Source organism: Penicillium malachiteum (genome assembly GCF_028827825.1).
Source record: "Penicillium malachiteum strain IBT 17515 chromosome Unknown utg000005l:1.0-9002435.0:1.0-325561.0, whole genome shotgun sequence".
In the NCBI taxonomy this organism is placed as follows: Eukaryota; Fungi; Ascomycota; class Eurotiomycetes; order Eurotiales; family Aspergillaceae; genus Penicillium; species Penicillium malachiteum.
In genome coordinates this window covers 84629-103509 of record NW_026643098.1, presented here as the reverse complement: position 1 = coordinate 103509, position 18881 = coordinate 84629, and the positions used below count along the sequence as shown (strand labels likewise).

Below are 18881 nucleotides of genomic sequence, written 5' to 3'. Positions count from 1 at the left end.
GCCTACCCTCCCATCTTGAATTGTGTTCTGTGATTTCTTATAATCCCACTCCGACTCCTCACTATGACAACCGATACTATTACCCTCCCGGAGCCCTTCGCCTCAATCCCACGGACTCCTCTCCTCCTCGGCCCCTCACCAATTCACCCCCTCCCCCGCATCAGTGCCGATCTAGCCCGCACCAGTCCACACAAAGTAACCATCTATGCCAAGCGCGATGACCTGAATTCCGCATACGCTTATGGTGGAAACAAGACTCGGAAGCTCGAGTACCTCCTAGCCGACGCGCAAGCTCAAGGTTGTGATACTTTGGTATCCATTGGTGGAGTCCAGAGTAACCATACTCGTCAAGTTGCTGCTGTGGCTGCGCGGACGGGTCTCAAAGCTCGTCTTGTCCAAGAACATTGGGTCGATTGGCAGGATAAGGGTTATGATTCTGTCGGTAATATCCAGCTTTCCCGTCTTATGGGCGCGGATGTAAGACTTGATCCATCGGGTTTTGGAATCGAACATAAAAATACTGCCCAGGCTGTTGTTGAGGAGTGCAAGGCCAATGGCGAGAAGCCTTATTATATCCCTGCTGGTGCTTCGGATCACCCGCTCGGTGGATTGGGTTTTGCGAGATGGGCTTTTGAGGTGAAGAGCCAAGAACAGGAGCAAGGTCTGTTCTTTAATACTGTCCTTGTTTGTGCTGTTACTGGTTCCACCTTTGCCGGTATGATTGCTGGGTTTAAGTTGCTCGAGCGTTTATACCCTGATGATTCTAAGCGTAAGATTATCGGTATTGATGCCTCCGCTACTGTTGATGCTACGCATAAACAGGTCCTCAGGATTGCTCGTAATACCGCGAGTAAGATTGGGTTGACCGAGGAGGATATTACCGATGATGATGTCATTCTCGATGATAGATACCATGCTGGTATCTATGGAATTCCTGATCGTCAAACTTGGGAGGCTATTGAGTATGCCGCTCGCATGGAGGCTTTCATCACTGATCCCGTTTACGAAGGGAAGAGCTTTGCGGGTATGGTGGATCTGATTCGCAAGGGGGAGATCGAAGGGGGGAATGTTCTCTATGCCCACTTGGGTGGCCAGTTGGCCTTGAATGCGTACTCTGATCTCGGTGCGACCAAGGAGTGATCTGGCAGTAACTTGTGATTACTTGTGTCGGTGGATGGCAGTGACGGCTGGTGCTAAGCATGTTTCTAACGATTCAATATTTAAAATATTACGAGGAATAGAGAATACAGCAGGATAGAGAGTTATAGCATATAAAAATATAATCTTGTATTGGTCAAGGAGTGACTAGTAGTTGGACAGTATACCTAACAAGAATTGCGCACGTAGGACAAATTCAGGCAGAAACTCTGCACATCAGCACTTAGAACAGCTTGTGCTCAAGAGTCATCTCAGACTCAGGCTGCAGACCAACACAGGCACGGAAGATGTTGATCAGAGCAGAGCGCTGCTTGCCCAAGGCGTTGACAACGGGGGTACCGGGAGGAGTCAGAGGAGCCTTGAGCATGTAGCTGAGAATGCTCAGAACGCTGTGGAAGCCCTTGTACTCGGCACCCTCCTCATCAGTCTTCCAGCTGACACGGGTCATCATCTCGGCCAGAACAACCAGATCAATGATCAAGGGCGAGGCCAGCAGAGAGTCCTCGCAGATGTTGAACAAGCTGATGGTCTGATGGCCACCCATGAAGATCTCAGCGTAGTACTCGTCAAGAGCACGCTTGTTGTCACCGACAGCAGGCATGTACTTGATAACCACGGTGTGGTCAGGGTGCTCGTCCTTCTCGTAGAGGATGTGGTTGGCAGCAACCATGTCATCAACGACGTTGGACTTGGAGATCTCCTTGGAGCGGAACTGCTTCTGCGAGCTCAGGTTCTTGCCGTCGTTGTTACCAAGGTGGTTGTAGCTGGCAATGGAGGTGAGCTTGATACCGGCGTTGATCAAGAAGTCGACCAGGGCGGACTTCATCTTGGTCTGGCCAGACTTGAAGTCGTCACCGCCAATGAAGGCACGGTGCTTCTCGGCAAGCTGGAGAGCACCAGGAACAAAGGTGTTCTGGGGAGATCCGTTGATGAACGGAGTGTTCTCCAGGATGGCAGCAACAGCGAACACAGTGGAGGGAGAAACCTCCTCGTGACCGGCCTTGATCGAGTTGATCAGGTTGTCGGCAGTGTCGTTGACACCGGGGACGATATCGGCGTAGCGCTCAGTGTTAGCGGTCCACATGATGATCACCTTGTCCAGGCCATTCTGAGCCTTGAAGTCACTTTATTAAGAGTTAGCTGAAGTCATGGAAAATGTGATGTCTGGGCTGAACTTACCGAATATCCTGCTGGATCTTCTCGACGTGGGCCCAGCAAGCCTTGGTACCCTCCAGAACGTTGTCCGCACGGTCTTCCTGGTTGGCGGCAATGAAGTCTGGGTAGTAGATACTAGGCAGGGGCTTCATCTCGGCCATCTCCTTGCGCACAAGAACCTTGAGGCTGGGCTCGAGGACCTGAGCACGGTCCATGGATTCAGCCAGGTTCAAGCTGCTGATGTCCCAACCACCAATGGTCAGGTCATTGGGGTGAACCATCGGAAGCAGGTCATGGAAGGGGATGTTGATCTCCTCTCCAGACTTAGTGTCGGTACCGAGCTTGACGGTAGAACTCATAACAATAGAACCATAGTAGTTGGAGGTCTGCTTGCCCTCGCGGGTCTCCCAAGAGAGACCGCGGCGGTTGGCGAGGATACCAGCAGTAACGGTGGAACCATTGTTACCACCCCATCCGACCAACATCATACCAATCTTGCCAACCTTGCGGTCGACCTTGAAGTTGTAGTTGGTGGCCTTGGGGGTGGCAACGAGCTTGTTGTCGGCGGTGCGAGTGATTTCAGTAGTCTGATAGGCGTACTGACTCTTGATCTCGTCGGCGGTGTAGACGACATTGGGGGACTGGACTGTAAACAGAGGGGAGGATTGAGAAGCCGACCCGTTCACGGAGCCATTGGCACTTTCCACGCTAGCGTGAGGAGCCATTTTGTTCACAACGAGGGATTGCGGGATGTGAACTTGGGAAATAAACTGTGGAGCGTGGATGCTTTACAGAGAGTAAAGTGAATTGTCCGGTGCTCCTCCGCGGCTGGAGGTGCGTCGGCCGTTGAACGGGTGGTGGCGGCTGTAGAGAAAGCATGTCAATTGTCTGTCTCATCCTGCTGTTGTTGCTGCCATTGAAGTGTGGTTGCGTGGTTGCGTGATCCCGCAGATGTAGGTTGACTTACGAGTTAAGGTGTGTGGAGAAAATTTTGACGGTTGTATTTGATCACGTCTCAAGAGAGTGATCGACCTATTGATAAGGCTTATACGAACCGGTTAGGGTAATGAAGGGGGAAACGAAGAATGAATTGGTTGGAAGAGAAGAAGAAGAAAGAGGAAAGAATGGAAATCTAAATAGTCAATTCCACGTGAGTGACTCCGCTCGGCTCCGGGGTTCATTCCCCCCCCCCCCCTATCTCCCCCTTTTTTTACCAACTCATAATGTTGGGGCAATCCCACTTGTTTCTTGGTGGATCTGTATTTTACCTTCGCTAATCCCTCCGAGCTAAACTCTCTTAAGATCAAAATTCGGGATGAGAATATGATTGGCCCTATTCCTTACGGACCTTACGGATTACTGCTATCCGGGGGCCATAAACCACCCACTCATTCTCGAATCTCGCCTAATGGTGTTTGCGTACTCGATACTCGATACTAAAGTGGATCGATTCACACAAAGAAAAGACAGGATCCGTATAGTTCCGATATACGGGTACGAATATACGTAGAACTACGGAGAACTCTGGAGTACTCCGTAATCTCCATCAAGATCCATAATAACCAATGGCACTTGGCACCGAATGCCCCATCAGGACCAGGTTTCCTTTTATTAGTGTTGCCTGACATTCAGATGTCCCTAGGCAATAAATTACAAGTTAGGTTGAAAGAAACTATGTGTATGATATTCTATTATTGAAGTCTATACTCTCTCAATCTTGTACATATAATGATCATCAATATTATGTGTATATGTCTATACACTGATAACTACCCCTCGGTCTCGACCCAATAAGTGATCCGTGCTTGACAGCCGCGCGGGGCAAAAAAAAGGGGAAAATGCGGTCAAGAACAGACTAAGAACAGAGTTGCATAAAGATGTTTGCGGCCTTCACACCGCACTTTCAATTACTACTAAAAGTACGGAGTACTACTAGATATATGAAAATCTCTATAAGTTTAATGCACTCATACCAATAAGTGCTAGTAATCACTAAATATGGGTTAGAGTAGGATAAAACATTCCTCCAATTAAATTAAATTGTATTTAAGCTGACAGAAATTTACAGAATATTATTAAATCTGGACTAGCCACAGGCGCAGGTACCAGATACTTCCACAATCAAGTCAGATGTCGCCATTTTAGGCACTCATGTGCCTCTTATAGACTCGGTGAACTTAACTAAGGAATTCAGATGGATTCCACCAATACTAGTACATGGATACTGACTGGAGTAATCCTGGGTGCATTTCAGTACTGCATTTATATATTGCTAGTCATATTCGAAGTTCTAGAATGTAGTACTCAACATTTGAAGTCATGGTGCTTGTACTAACCGCAGATATTGCCCTTAATAGGTAATAGTACTACTGCCACTATTAGTACTTTGGCTTCAAGTTCCACTAGCAACTTGAAGCCGGGCGTTCATCTGTGAAACTGGTCCAACCAGGTGACCTCGGGTCAGGCTTATCCCGCCCTTCGGATAGTCTCGTCTTGATTCATTCGCTTCAGCTCGGGGCCATTCTCTAGTATGTCAGACTAGAATCCATGTCTATTCACGGGATGACGAGCCAACTTCGTGGTCATGATCCTCCAAGTAATCATCAACCGTAGCGTCGGGGGCCATTGGTTTCACGCCACTGCGCTCCGCTAAGCGACTTTCAATACCGAACAGTCGAGACATTTCCTCCAAGGTGCGCCCTCGAGTCTCCACTAAAAAGCCATGTCGGTCAGTGGATACTACCATCATACTAGTACTCGGCTCAAGTGACGATCAACAACCTACCTAGGCAGTACCGAACAAAGAAAAATGCTACTACACAGATCCCGGAGTAGATAATGTATAGACCCCAACCAATCGCATCTCCAATAGGTGGACTGGCTTGCGCGACAATGTAACACGCGGCCCACAGCGACGCCGTACTGAGGGCATTGCCCTTGGCCCGCATAGAGACGGGGAATATCTCGGCGGCGTAGGTCCATGATCCGACACCCCAGCTGATATTGAAAAACACATAAAACAAGTATGGAAACATGATGATCGTGTAGTTGGCTGGGTCGCCTGGGTGATGCTCGGCGTGCCACTGCAACACGGCTATACCAATCATTGCACCCATCATTCCGACGGTTCCAATCTGCAGCCATGTTTTACGTCCCAATCGATCGAAGAAGAAAATTGGGATCCACGAAGTCACAAATAAAACAACGCCAACACCACCGGTCGCTAGATTCGCTGTGCGTGGATTCGTAATCCCTCCTCGTTCGAAAAGGGATGGCTATATTATATGAATCAGCGATGCTCACAATACTCACCGAGTCGATCCGGGCTCACTTACAGTGTAATACAAAATCGAGTTTGTTCCTGTGATTTGCTGCAAGAACTGAACGCCCATTGCCAACAAAGTGACCCGTAAAACGGGCTTGGTGAACATATCCTTCCACGTTGCTTGACTAACAGTATGTTCGATTTCAATCGATCCTTGAATCTCTAGCATTTCCAGATCGGCAGCCTCAGATCCATGGAGTCTGGTTAAGACTTCGCGGGCACATTCATGTCGATCTTGACTGGCGAGCCATCGAGGACTAGGAGGAACCCAGAACCAGCACCCGACAGCAAGAATTATTGCCGGCACGATCTGGATGGCTAAAGGGATGCGCCACCAGTCTTTGGTTTCAAGCAAGTTAAACCCATAGTTAAGCCAGAATGCAACTAGTTCTCCCAAGCATAAGATCATCTGTTCGATTGCCACAATGCGGCCACGAATTGCTGGCGGAGAAAGCTCTGCTACATAGAGAGGAACTCCTCCAGCACAGGCCCCGACACCGTATCCTAGGATAACTCGTCCAATGGTCTGCTTGTTTTAGCGTAATGCTCAGAGCCGTGAGGAGGATGGGTAATGCTTACGATTTGAGTAATCGAGTAAGATGCCGCCTGGAGTATAGCCCCGACAATGAAAACGAGACAAGCAATCGCCAGAGTTCGTTCACGACCGATTGGATCTGCGAGCCATCCAAGGGACATGGCTCCGATGAAGCATCCCACATCATATAGAGATACAACCATCCCTGTTACCCCTGGTTACCGTGTCTTAGTACTTAGTTCTTCACGGATAATATCAAGCCTGCACGTACAAGAATTCTGAGGATGTATCAGATCAATCCATCGTTGATCAGCTACGATCACTCCCATCACCCCTTGATCATACCCGAATAGGAACGCGCCCAACGAAACAAAGGCTGTGACGGCGTATAGATAATTCGGGTTTCCCTCCTGACGTTGAAGAGGATCAATCCCGGCCGGTGGTCGAATAAGTTTGGTTTGCTTGATGGATAACATGGTGACTGAAAATCCAAAGACGAGCATAGTGAATAATAGCAAGAGCCATCCGTCACATATTATACATCTCGTGCTCCAACACATACGGTCCGATCCGAGGTCCCATCTAGAAACTGGGGGTACTTTCTGGGGTATTGATGAGTCTGGACCTAGATGCCTCGGCGGTACTCCGTTCGAGGGCGAGTGGAGGAATGTCATCCCCGCGAGATAGATAAACTGCGGGTGTCAACTTCCCCTTTGTCGTGAAGATGGGGATGGGTCAAGCCACTTTGCGTCGATCCTTCCTCTCTCTGGACTGAAAGGGGGAATTGGGCGCGCTGGTTTAGTCTGTGCGTCTAAAGTGCGGGGGTGCGTGGGGATGCTTCAGACAACATTGAAGAGTGAGTGTGAACTTGAAGAGAAGATGTCCGATTTCGATCTTATTGCATTTGATAGCATGACCCGGCTTCGGGCAAATATTTTATCTAGCAATATAGAAGAAATCAACGCCACACTCGCAGAATTGCGAGACAATCTCGACGACGAAACCTTTCAAGCAAAAACAGGCTCTCTTTTTCGTGATGCGATTGAGAAGAATGAATTTCAATTAGTCGATTGCTATCTCCGGAACTATGCTTCTATCAATTCTCAGCTTATTGTGAAAGCTACCAGAAACACATCATACCAAATTTTGGAGCTATTTCTTAACTATGGATGGGACATCAACATGCCAATTGACTCATACTCTCCTCCTGCTATAGCGTATGTTAAGCTCCGAGTCTTCATGATCTTACTATCTTACTATTACCTGCTAGTGAGTATAAACTGATTATCTTTTATAGATTTTCCTTCCATGATAGTGACTTCACACAGTGGTTTCTAGCACATGGAGCAGATCCTAATCGACGATCTCATGAATATACCGACTGCACACCATTGTCAATCGCATTCAAAGAGGCCGACTTTGCAATAATTCAGACAATTCTCGACCATGGTGCGTCTTTACGGCACGGCCAAATTATACATTATGCGGCAATGCGTGAGCTGGATGACCGATTGGAGGTTCTTACATATCTTCTAGATCGAAAGCATGACTCAGTAAACAATATCATGTATGAAAATTGCGGCGATGAGTACTACTTCCATATGTTTAGTGGCATTGGTACCCCACTTCACCATGCAGCCGCAGGCGGATTATTAGATTCAGTCAAGCTCTTGGTCCAGTACGGGGCGTTGCCCCGAATGAGAGATCCCGCAGGCCAAACTGCTGCTGAATGGGCTAAGATGCACGGTCGCAAGGCTATTTTTGACTTTCTCAACCTTTATCTATGAGGAGCCACCCAGAGGATTTCCAGTTTACAGATGCACCCGGGCGCCATTTCAGGCCTAAGCCACTGGAGGAGTCCATCATGAATAAAGTTCGGCTAGTTTAGCCTGCTACTGAGATTTGTTCTCAGGCATTGTTTTCTCGACTTTTTTCCTGCTCGAAATTCGATAATGTCACATAACTTGAAGTTGCATGACGGCGTATGGTTGATCTTTGTGATGAGTTGGTATCTAGCCATTTGACCTCCCTCAATGTGAGTGAAGTAATACTTACACTTGAGGAGCGGACTGTGATCTAGACCTTTGAAAGCCAACTATGCCTTTGCGTAATTCTAAACATGCATGTGCAAGACATAAAATGATTTTTCGGGCCGAGTCGTTGTGTTATCAAATCCCGCAAAGTAAGGGCGTGAATGGAATGCTGGCGCAGCAACAACCTATTACAGTGAGACACCAAGTATGATTAAATGATCCGCAATCTGCAGAAAAGCACAATGAGAAGATAAACATCCTTGGAAACCTCCTGGCTTCTACGGTCACATTCAAGCATCCGTTGCGTGTCCAAACATCAATCATTACCGTTGCGCTCACCATTCGCTCCTCGCTGAGCCTTTGAGCGCGATATGTCACGGTTCCTTGGCATGCGAGGGAATCGCCTCAATCTTGTTGCATTATGTGGCGTAACAATGCCATCCTTGATGTCATTCGGATACAACCAGGTCCTGCTTGGTGGTGTTTTGACACTACGGAGCTTCAACGATGAATTTCCTGAAATCGACGTGGCCAATGCAGCTCCTTCAGACAAACGGAGAATTTCTGTTATTCAAGGTACAGTTGTGGCATTATATGCGATTGGAGGACTTTTCGGCGCGCTTTTATGCATTGGATTGGGGGATATCTTGGGTCGCCGTCGAGTGATTATGGTGGCCTCGGTTCTTCAAATATTGGGGGTGGTGCTCATGGGAAGCGCATATTCATTCGCCCACCTCATTGTCGGTCGAACTGTCCTTGGCCTTGGAATTGGTGGCCTGATGGCGACCGCTCCTGTTTGGCAATCAGAAATATCACCCGCAGCGAAACGAGGCACCCATGTCGTGACCACTGGGCTGTTTGGAGGCATTGGCGGTACGATTGCTTTGTTCCTAGACCTCGGCATGTCCTTCACACCTGGAAGTGTGGGATGGCGCTTCCCATTCGTGTTCCAGGGTCTCTTTCCCTTGATGTCAATCGTTATAATCTGTTTTCTGCCAGAGTCGCCTCGCTGGCTTATCATGCAGAATCGAGTGGAGGAAGCGCGAAGTGTCCTGGCAGCCCTGGAGTCAATTGAGCAAAGTCACCCGAAGATTGACGCTGAAATCAAGGATGTGCAATCATCTCTTAGTCTCACTGGTGAAGGCTCTCTGCGGCAGGTCTTCCACATGGGTCCACAGCGGGTTCTTCATCGTGCGTTTATAAGTGTGGCTGCAATGTCCTTTTTGCAGCTCACTGGTGTCAACGTCATTGCATTCTATAGTAGGTCATGCTCAGTCCCTGATTGTTGGATATAACTGACTCTTTTCGAAGCGACCACGATATTCGAGACCTACCTAGAGCTAGGCTCGATCATGTCCAGAGTCTTGGCTGCCGTATATCAATCAGTCGCCCTGGTTGGGGGCACATTTTGTATCTTCACCGTGGAAGAATTCGGTCGGCGAAATTTGATGTTAGCAGGTGCTGCAGGCAATACTATCTGCTTGGCTCTTGTCGCGGGACTAGGCTCTCAGCCTCTTAACCAGACGGCTATCCACGCGGCTGTGGCATTCATCTTCCTATATCATTTCAGCTTCATTGTCGGATTTGCCGGTGTCCCCATTTTGTATGCGACGGAGATCGCTCCCTTGAAGATGCGTGGGACGATCAATGGCCTGAGTCTCGGCTTCTTTTGGGCATTCTGTGTGCTTATCGCAGACATCACTCCGATCGCTTTCGAGGCTATTGGCTGGCGGCTTTTCATTATTTTTGCTGCGGTCAATCTGGCCATTGTGGGAGTTGTGTATCTCTTCTTTCCAGAGACTGCGGGTCGTACGCTTGAGGAGATAGATGGGATTTTTGTCTCCTCGACTACTATCTGGGATCCGGTATGGGTGGCTAAGCGATTGCCACGGTCAACGAATGGGAAGCTTCAGGCTCAGAAGGACTTGAAAGAGCGATGTCAAGGTAGGAGAGCTATGTAATGATCATTAGTCCAAATCTCTGCCAGAGTCGGACAATGTAGAACACGCTGATTAAATAGGAGCATAGATAGAATAGAGGCCTGTCTTTATAGGAAAAAATATTCAGGTTGGAACTCTGGGGGAAAAGAATTAAATAAAAATGTTGGAAGCTGGAATCGAACTGGGGACTTTCAAATCAATATCCAAATCAAGTTGAAACATTGAAATCGGGTGTGCACCTGGGCAACGGAGATGCTGTGAAATAGCCTCACTTGATACACTCATCACCACCACATAATCCCTAATATCTCACTCATTCTTGGTTATTTTTGAATTCCGAGAAGACGAATAGAAAGAGCAAGTCTGAAAGTAGTATACATAAAATTATGAAAAAAGTTCAAAAAAAGAATTGACCCTTTAGCCACCCGCCCTCTGGTGTCGCCTCAACCATCGATCAGGGCCAGACCATCCTGATAAATGCCTCTGTCCTCCACCTGGGCAGTCAGATACCGCTGACCCTTGGACCAGCTGGGCTGAGTTGTTACTCTTCTTCTCCTCAACTAAATTATATAGGAGCTTTCATTTGTCTCTGCCTTACTTGCAAGGTTGCCACGTAAAAAGTCCACAAACCGATATAGCAAGCAAGCACTACCAGGTAGCACAGATGGTATCTAGAGAGAACTAGTTTGAGGGAACTAGTATTAACAGCACTGAATATGATAATCGAATTTTATATACTGAGTCTATCTCAATGAGTATCTGGAAGGTTATGGTGCCTAAGTGGGTGTCGATCATAAGGAAAGTGCCACCCCCACACTTCGACCCCACGTAGTTCAGCTCCCCCCTCATCTTTGTACCTTTCCACATCTTAACCATGACTACCAGGAATCTTCAATGTTGGTGAGTGGAACGTACTCAAATTCCTCATTGCATGATACTGACTATTTCATAGTGATCCATGTCGTCTACTTCATCATAAATGTGACTGCCTTTCCTCGCAATGCGTCCCTTTCTCTAACTGGAATAGGTGATGGGATTCGACCAAAATGCGGCCGATGTCTGCGAACAGGGCGAGCGTGTCTAAGAGGCGAGAAGCGAATGCAGTTCCGACAAGCTAAAGACCGTGGATTTCGGACTCGATTCCCGCGTAATCAAGTTTGGTTAAAGCCGCCACCTCGAGGTTGGTCAAAATAAGTCTATACTACTAGTATTCCTCAGATCCATGCAGTTCTAACAATATTTCCGTATATCAGTGGATTTTATCCTCGAATCAGGAAGCGGTGATACAGTGGATGACATAGAACAGCCATTGAAAATTGACAACTCGGAACACGCGAATACTACAGTGGACTCGGACACCGTTCAAGTCAACTATGAGCAACTCGAAACTACAAGCTTAGAGACGCCGTCTCTTCCTCCAACAGAGTTAGAGTCAGATCAATATCCCTACTTACCATCGGTCGGTGGGCGCCCGAGCTTGCGGCTCAGAAGACGCTTTTGGCCTCTACGAGACCCGCGAGAAGCCCATCTCTTGAAGCATTTTGTAGATCGAATTGCATCATTTGTGAGCCACCACAGTACTCTGCAAGAATGTCATGGATCTGACTGTCGGGTGCTTAGTTTGACTGCACGGATCGACAACAGCATTTTGCGGTCCATATACCATATCGCGCACGCTATTGTGATACCTTGTTCAACGCAATCATGGCTTTATCCGCTCGCCACCTCAGCCATACGGCCCAATTCGATACCTTCCTGTCAGATCATTACTACCAGGCATGTCTCGAGACATTGATACCTTCATTGAATGATCACGAGGTTACCATGGATGATGACTTACTCGCTGCTACTGTGATTCTCAGACTGCTGGAAGAATTTGACGGTGAGTTCATCACCCACTCTTCTGCACTTTATTTAGAATTGAGTCATCTGACGGCGAGCATAGTCCCACTCGCAGGGTCGGATCTTCGTGGTCACTCTTTTGGTACCAAAGCGTTTATTCAGGGTCCTCCTCCATCAATGACTACAACTCCAAGCCTACGACAAGCCGTTTATTGGAGTGGTCTGCGCCAAGAGATTTACAATGCTTTGAGTCTACAACAAGCTCCGGATATTGATCTGAGCTCCCTGCACTCTTTATTCACCGCACTAGGTCCAGATGCTGGAGACTGTGCCTGGGCCAACCAGTCGATTGCTCATTGCGCTGACGTTCTTCTTTTCTGTTTTGGCACGGGCCCGCGGTCTGTGGGTGTGTATGAAACCCTGCGCAAACAGTACGAGCAATGGAGTGAAGCTCGTCCATCATCTTTTGACCCATATTTTGTAGGTGGCGATGAAGTGGAAGTGGGTGCATCGTTTCCTGATATTCGCTTTAGCTCTCCCTGGCATGGTAGGTTTCCCGAATTTGATCACCTTCATGCAGATCTTCGGCCTAAACTAAATCATGCCTGTCAATTCTCAGCGATTGGGAACCAGTATGCAGAACTTGCACGGATTCTCCTCGCCGTCCATGACCCTACTATCCCGACTGTAGGACCTCTACGAAGGCGGGTTGTACAAGAAGCTGATGTGAGTATTTTCAATAAGCACTGCCAGGGGATACAAAACTTTAACCACTGGTACATGGTTCTAGTCGCGAATCCGCAAGGGGGTATGGACTGTCTGTGGTGTGGCATTGTCAAATGAATCTGTCCCCCCGGGCTATGGTCATTGGCTGTATGGCCATCCATCTCTGTAAGCACATCTATCTCGGGATGAGGATATTTTGGGACAAACAGAATCCGTCACTAAACAACTTCAGGTGGCGACCGATTTGCAGATCGGCAGGAACAAGAACGATTAATTCAAGTTTTGGCCCGCACGGACTGCTTACATGGTTGGCCGACCCACGCTCTTCAACGACAGCTCCGCGATACTTGGGGAATGTTATGAATCGCTATTCAAGATTCTCTTGAAATTATCAACGTATCTGTTACGACGGATTCTTTGCGATCAATACAAATGAGGCTCATTAATCTACAGTGTACGAGTCTATCGCACATAGACCTTCCGGACCCGTACGGCGCACTCCGTAGGCAGGACGCGCTCCCGCCCCTGACCCCCTTTTTTCTTGGCCCCACTGAAATTGTCAGATGTCGGGGGGTGAGCTTGAATGAGCTGCGTCACACGGGGCCAGAAAGCACACGCGTTGCTGACTCGCATGAAAAGGATGTCAACGGTATCTTCGGTGGAAAAAGCAACCAACCGGCTGATGCAGGAACAAGTCATGTTGGTCATTACCACTTTTGAAGAAATTAGATAGTACGGATACGACGAAGGAAGATAGCGATGATCCAAAGTCCAGACCATCGACAACTGTCCTCTGTATGGACAATCCCAGTCGGAGACAGCAACCTCTGTCATGGGGCTCTTTCATTGACTGGGGGTGGGCTTGGTGCTCGGGCGCAAGTGCACGTCAGCGTTCAAGTTCGATCCAGATCAAGGGGGCTAGTTTCCTTTTCTTCCTTGAAGTTCATGTTTAGTGTCCCCACTCGATCCTGCATTGACTCTCTAGGGAAAACATTATACGGAGTATATAGCCCAGGCGATCATAATTGGCTTTCTTATGTGGCATGAACACGGCGCAGGCACCAGTGGAACCTGAGGATCCGAGGACCCTTGTGCATACAGGAACTGTGAACAAATATTATGTTTACGAAGTCCGAAGCACAGGATCCAATGGATTACACAAAGCGCTTACAAGAATTTCCCGGCGGTCACTTTGAAGTACAAAGTACAAAGTACTCATGAGCCATTCATGAATTCGGGCATCTCGGATTATAGGAGTGGAGTTCCTCGTAACACAGGACACACAAAGCATCAACATCAAATGGATATGGATTGCATCAAATTTTTGTGGAACCACTTAGTCTTTTTTTATTTATATATTCTGATATGATCTCACAATGTTGTGTTTTTTTATTTTTATGATTTTACCCCTGAACGTGACGACTTATGAGTACTTACGAATCTTTCCATCCGCACTGGAGACGCTACAGCACTAGCGTGGTGCATGGGGACATTGACTGGTTCCCGCTTCCGACTCAACTTGGCTTGAATCCACTCACTCAATATAGGCGATCGACCCAATTTCCAAATACGACTCCACTGCTTCTTCTTGAATCACCCCTTCCAGAAGACCTTTCTTTTCTATCTCAGGCTTTCCCACCCCGCAATTAATTGTTTTAGAGGGATGAAGTTGGGGCTTGTTGGCCCATTGAACTCTTATGACCCAGGTGGTCTGTGATAGAAGATGGCTACAATGGATATGGGCTTCTTGCCTACGATTAAATGCTCCAGCTGTGGGAACAATGTCGAGATCTCCGCCATGGGGGACCATGTATGTGCCCCAGTCATCCATGGTATGTACATTGTGCCCCTCCAATCTTCTTCCAAAGGATGAAACACATATAAAAATAATTAAAGGGAAGAACAAACAAGCGTGAATATACTAACTCATATTTAGCCCCTATTGCACCTCCATCACCACCACCATCAGCTGGGTTCGAATCACCAAATCAATTGACAGCGGCGATGGCCATGAAGCCCGGCCGGTCTGCCCCGCCACGAATTGATCCTTCAATAGCAAGTATGTATTGTCTCGTGGAAGGCTATGATCCTCGTGCAAGGGCGGTGGGCTTCTGTAGATTAGCTGCTAACAAACAGGTTAGACCGCGCATTTCTTCAACCAAATGTGACAACGCCAGCAAGCAGTATTGGTTCTCGTGCCCCATCACCTCTCTCAACATCAGCTCCTCGTTCTCCCTTACCATCTCCTGGAGAGCGAATATCGCCTGACAATGAATCCGTGATTGATTTGGACTCGGTGTTCTCCTTTCCAATGCCAGGGAATCGAGATCCAACTCGGATATCGGCACAAGGGTTAACAGGGAACGCACGTAATCGGTCTCCAGCGCCAACGCCTTCTCCGCGCTTGGGACTTGGGCTAGATCTGGTGCCAGAAAACATACAGCTGCCTCCAAGCCCACTACCACCCCCACCTAGGGAGTCCGCCCAAACGCAGTTGAGCCATCAACGCTGGGATTCTATGGCTAGCCATAGCAGCTATCGAACGTCGATGGCAAGTACTCGTTACGGAAGTTCGACTGCCAGATCTTCAACCCACAGCTTCTCGCGCGGCTTTCGAACCTTTATGGATGAGACTCCACCGCTACCGCCAGCTCCTCTTCGCACGCCAAATAAGGCGTCTTTCCCACGAGATTCAAATCTATCAGTTGGCGCATCTTATCGGGCAGAGACATATAGCGGATTTGATTTCGGCATAACGACAGACACACATACAAGCTTGGATGACCTTCCTGAGGAACATACGCCTAGTATGATCGAACCAACAGTGAATCACGATCAGTTCTTTGACTTCTCCAACGATAATTATCTCCATCCCACCGCCGCTAAATCTGAGTATGAACCATACAGAAAGAATTCCGATGCTACAAGTGAAGGGGCTCTCTCGATAACAAGCTTTGCTCGTGCCTTGGGACTCGAAGATCACATTCGGGAGGGAGAAAGTTCATTATCATCAGAATCTTCGACATCCGAGACGCACAGTGGGAGCTCCATGTCTAGTCTTCCCTCTGATGTGAGCCTTACTAGACATAAGCCCACTGATCCTCTCAATCTTGAACCTTTAGTCGAAGAAATGCCTGCTCGGACACGGCAGACAATTCTCGAATTACCTGAGAGACGCACGCTGGATGGAGTGCCTACCATCCCGGCGGCTTTTTTCAGTCCGGACTCACCCACAGACCCAGCCATTACTCAAGGATCTTTGTCCTTGATTGTCGAGAAGCGAGATTTAAAACAACAACCAGAGCCCGCGCCAGAGCCAGAGCCAAAAGAGCCTCCATCTCCAAGACCGATTCAGCGATCAGCTACATTGCCTATTCCTCCTACTCCAAATCGTCCCCCGACCCGGTCTGCGACACGAAGTAAGGGCCAATGCAAAGGTTGCGGTGAAGCAATCACCGGAAAGTCAATCTCATCGTCAGATGGCCGTCTAACAGGTCGCTACCATCGCGGTTGCTTTGTTTGTTTTGAATGCCACTCGCCCTTCCAAACGGCCGATTTCTACGTTCTAAATAATCGTCCTTACTGTGCACAGCACTATCACGAGCGGAATGGATCTCTGTGCTCCACTTGTAATACCGGTATTGAAGGTCAATATCTAGAGACTGTTGAGCCCAATCCGAACAAGCCTAGTCGTCGCCGATTTCACCCTACATGTCTGCAGTGCCGTACCTGTCATGTATTGTTGAACGGTGACTACTTCGAGTGGAATGGGGAGGTCTATTGCGACCGAGATGCTCGGCGTGCAGCAGCAGCAGCTTATCACCCGCCACCAGCTGGTCGTCGAAGGCCTCCAGGATCTTCTCCCTTGGCTCAATCTCGCAGCTATGGCCCTCCCAGTGGACGTCCCCCTCCCTCTTCCGGTCCTGGTCAGAACCTTCGTCCTGGCCCTCGCTTTCCCTCCGGTGGTGCACGACGTTTCCCTGAGCGTCGAACCACCAAGCTCATGATGTTCTGAGCTCACACTTATATTTTAACGTCACTTGACCCTCCTTTTGCTTTTAGACAGCGTTATACCCTTCATATTCTTGGCTCTGCATCATTTATTCCCGCTGCCATTGAAACCGGCGTTTTCCATTCGTTTTTCATTCATTCGTTTTATTTCCCTCTATACACACTACCCTACATACTTCTCTTCTTAGTGATTATTGTTTCAAGTTTCATATAGCGCCGTCATTTGGACCGGGGATTTACATAGCTTTCTAGTCACGGTCAAAGGTACATCCCGTGTTCAGGGTTGGTTCCATTGGGTCGGTGTTTGGTTTCGCGACATCCAAGGATGTTCGCTGTTCATACTATCTTGTACTTAGGACCGGGTGGTTATAATGTTTCAACTGCTAGTAATTTGAACCAGAGATGATTTCATATCATAAAGTTATGTGCAATTAATCCCTAAACGCCTATATCCATAGTCTCTATGTCGTTCTCTTTGCCTCAAACTGTACACGTTCCAATGTTGGAAGATATTTGCGCCTGATGACCCACCCAAAAACAAAGACTAAAACCGTCACTAGTAAGACCCTGGTGCGCTGACCAAAATCCAAACGGTCCTGGTCAAGGTTAGCAGTACGAGAGGAACCCTCACTCTGCTCCTTGTGCCAGTTTTCTCGGATCTCATGGAGTCGTTCGGGTTCATCTGTGATAATGCCATCGACTTGATGTCGAATGGCCCAGCGCATTAGATTAGGTGCATTCACTGTCCACAGATACACTCGACGACGTGCAGCGCGGGCTTCCTCCAGGAACCCCCGCCCCAGGGGGCCCATCAATATTTGCTGGTTGACGTTAAAAGATATGCGAGGTACGTGTAGGAATTGACGAGCATAGCTCAAATCAACGCAGATCAATGTCATCGCGTAACGTGGTAGATATTGTGTACTTGGTGGCAGGAATCGGGCAGACCAGCAGCCAAGGACAATTCGTCGATGCCAGTCTGGTCCAATGGCTGGGATGGGAACTGATTCAATAGTTTCGGCAATAGTCTTCATTATGGTTTCTGGGTCATTATCCAGCTAGGAAGCAGTGTCAGCGACTTGAAATCCGTTCTCAAGATTAAAATTGATAGTGAAATTCATTTTGGTTATCAATGACATACCTTGATGTCCAGAAGGACCCATATATGCTCTCGACCTGGCTGTCGAAGGTATTCAAGGACATCTACCAAGCGAGGCATGGGTACATGTGGTGCCATCAGGGTGCGCAGAGTTTTCAACTCTTCCCAGTCGCAGTCAATCACCTTCTTTTTCAACCCGTAGCATCGCTGCAATGTTTTGTCCTATGTATAATGAGAGGTGAAATGACATGTAAGAAGTAGTTTCGCTTACATGCGATAACACGACAACTCCATCTCGGGTGAGATGTAGGTCAAGTTCAAGGGCATGAGTTCCCGCTTCGATCGCGTTTTCTATCGCACAGATCGTATTTTCAGGATATTTCCCCTTATATCCTCGATGAGAGATAATCTGAGGCATAGTTGAGCCATCGTTGGAGATCGGAGAATGTAAAAAATGAGCTGTGACTGGGTTAGATCAAGTTTGCTGGTCTTGGTGGAATATGCCAACAAACCTGGAGGTTCGACGACACTAGTATTCCCTTCTCGGGGAGATGAAGCGTTTAATACCATCATGCACTGGCAGTCTTAAGCTGAGGATAAAACTTGTCAGAAAATGGAAGTTTTGAACTTCATAAAGAAGATGGGACGCCACATTTTCAGCCATCGGAGTTTACGCGGAGTTTATATGTTTCTCCACTGGCACCACCTGGGCACTGGCAGTCCTGCTGCCTGGACTTCAACCTCAAGCTGAGTCGACATACCAGTGCCAATGCACGATTTCAAGGTTCAAATTCTACTTTTAGAGTCCTCGGGATAACTTGAAATACCACTGGCAATGCATGACTCGATGGTGATCTGTGTCCAAGCGCCGCATGAGATTACCTCTTTGTACCACATCACCTTTCATCGAGTGGAGATGAAAACCAGTTGACGACTTGAACTCCATCAAGTTCATCCGAGTCCGTCGGATGACTTTGTTCCCGAATTCCTTTGGTATCCAAGCTTCTATTGGGTCCGCGTCCGCGTTTCTTCCAAGGTTATAAAATTGATGGAGGCT

The 18881-nt window shown here is 48.0% G+C and overlaps 8 protein-coding genes across 8 annotated transcripts; 5 read left to right on the top strand and 3 right to left on the bottom strand.

The window, feature by feature from the left end:
• Positions 1-63: 63 nt before the first annotated feature.
• Positions 64-1140, top strand: N7483_009944 (putative 1-aminocyclopropane-1-carboxylate deaminase; the record flags this gene model as incomplete). Its single annotated transcript, XM_057093371.1, has 1 exon — positions 64-1140. One exon carries the CDS (start codon positions 64-66, stop codon positions 1138-1140), a length of 1077 nt encoding a protein of 358 aa, XP_056942667.1.
• A 241-nt stretch (positions 1141-1381) lies between these two features.
• On the bottom strand, positions 1382-3038 carry N7483_009943 (inositol-3-phosphate synthase INO1; the record flags this gene model as incomplete). The annotated part of the gene is made up of 2 exons (XM_057093370.1): positions 1382-2282; positions 2338-3038. The coding sequence occupies 2 exons, from the start codon at positions 3036-3038 to the stop codon at positions 1382-1384; spliced, it is 1602 nt and encodes a 533-aa protein (XP_056942666.1).
• A 1826-nt stretch (positions 3039-4864) lies between these two features.
• N7483_009942 (sugar porter family MFS transporter) lies at positions 4865-6649 on the bottom strand (the record flags this gene model as incomplete). The annotated part of the gene is made up of 5 exons (XM_057093369.1): positions 4865-5025; positions 5099-5588; positions 5649-6164; positions 6218-6387; positions 6445-6649. The coding sequence occupies 5 exons, from the start codon at positions 6647-6649 to the stop codon at positions 4865-4867; spliced, it is 1542 nt and encodes a 513-aa protein (XP_056942665.1).
• A 403-nt stretch (positions 6650-7052) lies between these two features.
• Positions 7053-7960, top strand: N7483_009941 (ankyrin repeat domain-containing protein; the record flags this gene model as incomplete). The annotated part of the gene is made up of 2 exons (XM_057093368.1): positions 7053-7390; positions 7471-7960. 2 exons carry the CDS (start codon positions 7053-7055, stop codon positions 7958-7960), a joined length of 828 nt encoding a protein of 275 aa, XP_056942664.1.
• Positions 7961-8640: 680 nt separating this feature from the next.
• On the top strand, positions 8641-10167 carry N7483_009940 (sugar transporter; the record flags this gene model as incomplete). The annotated part of the gene is made up of 2 exons (XM_057093367.1): positions 8641-9466; positions 9518-10167. The coding sequence occupies 2 exons, from the start codon at positions 8641-8643 to the stop codon at positions 10165-10167; spliced, it is 1476 nt and encodes a 491-aa protein (XP_056942663.1).
• An 853-nt stretch (positions 10168-11020) lies between these two features.
• On the top strand, positions 11021-12988 carry N7483_009939 (transcriptional regulator family TF; the record flags this gene model as incomplete). The annotated part of the gene is made up of 8 exons (XM_057093366.1): positions 11021-11042; positions 11099-11326; positions 11400-11605; positions 11767-12028; positions 12092-12535; positions 12608-12714; positions 12779-12796; positions 12947-12988. 8 exons carry the CDS (start codon positions 11021-11023, stop codon positions 12986-12988), a joined length of 1329 nt encoding a protein of 442 aa, XP_056942662.1.
• Positions 12989-14437: 1449 nt separating this feature from the next.
• On the top strand, positions 14438-16729 carry N7483_009938 (LIM domain-containing protein; the record flags this gene model as incomplete). The annotated part of the gene is made up of 3 exons (XM_057093365.1): positions 14438-14550; positions 14616-14773; positions 14856-16729. 3 exons carry the CDS (start codon positions 14438-14440, stop codon positions 16727-16729), a joined length of 2145 nt encoding a protein of 714 aa, XP_056942661.1.
• A 457-nt stretch (positions 16730-17186) lies between these two features.
• On the bottom strand, positions 17187-18397 carry N7483_009937 (glycerophosphodiester phosphodiesterase; the record flags this gene model as incomplete). Its single annotated transcript, XM_057093364.1, has 4 exons — positions 17187-17783; positions 17867-18046; positions 18096-18283; positions 18337-18397. The coding sequence occupies 4 exons, from the start codon at positions 18395-18397 to the stop codon at positions 17187-17189; spliced, it is 1026 nt and encodes a 341-aa protein (XP_056942660.1).
• Between the last annotated feature and the right edge of the window lie 484 nt (positions 18398-18881).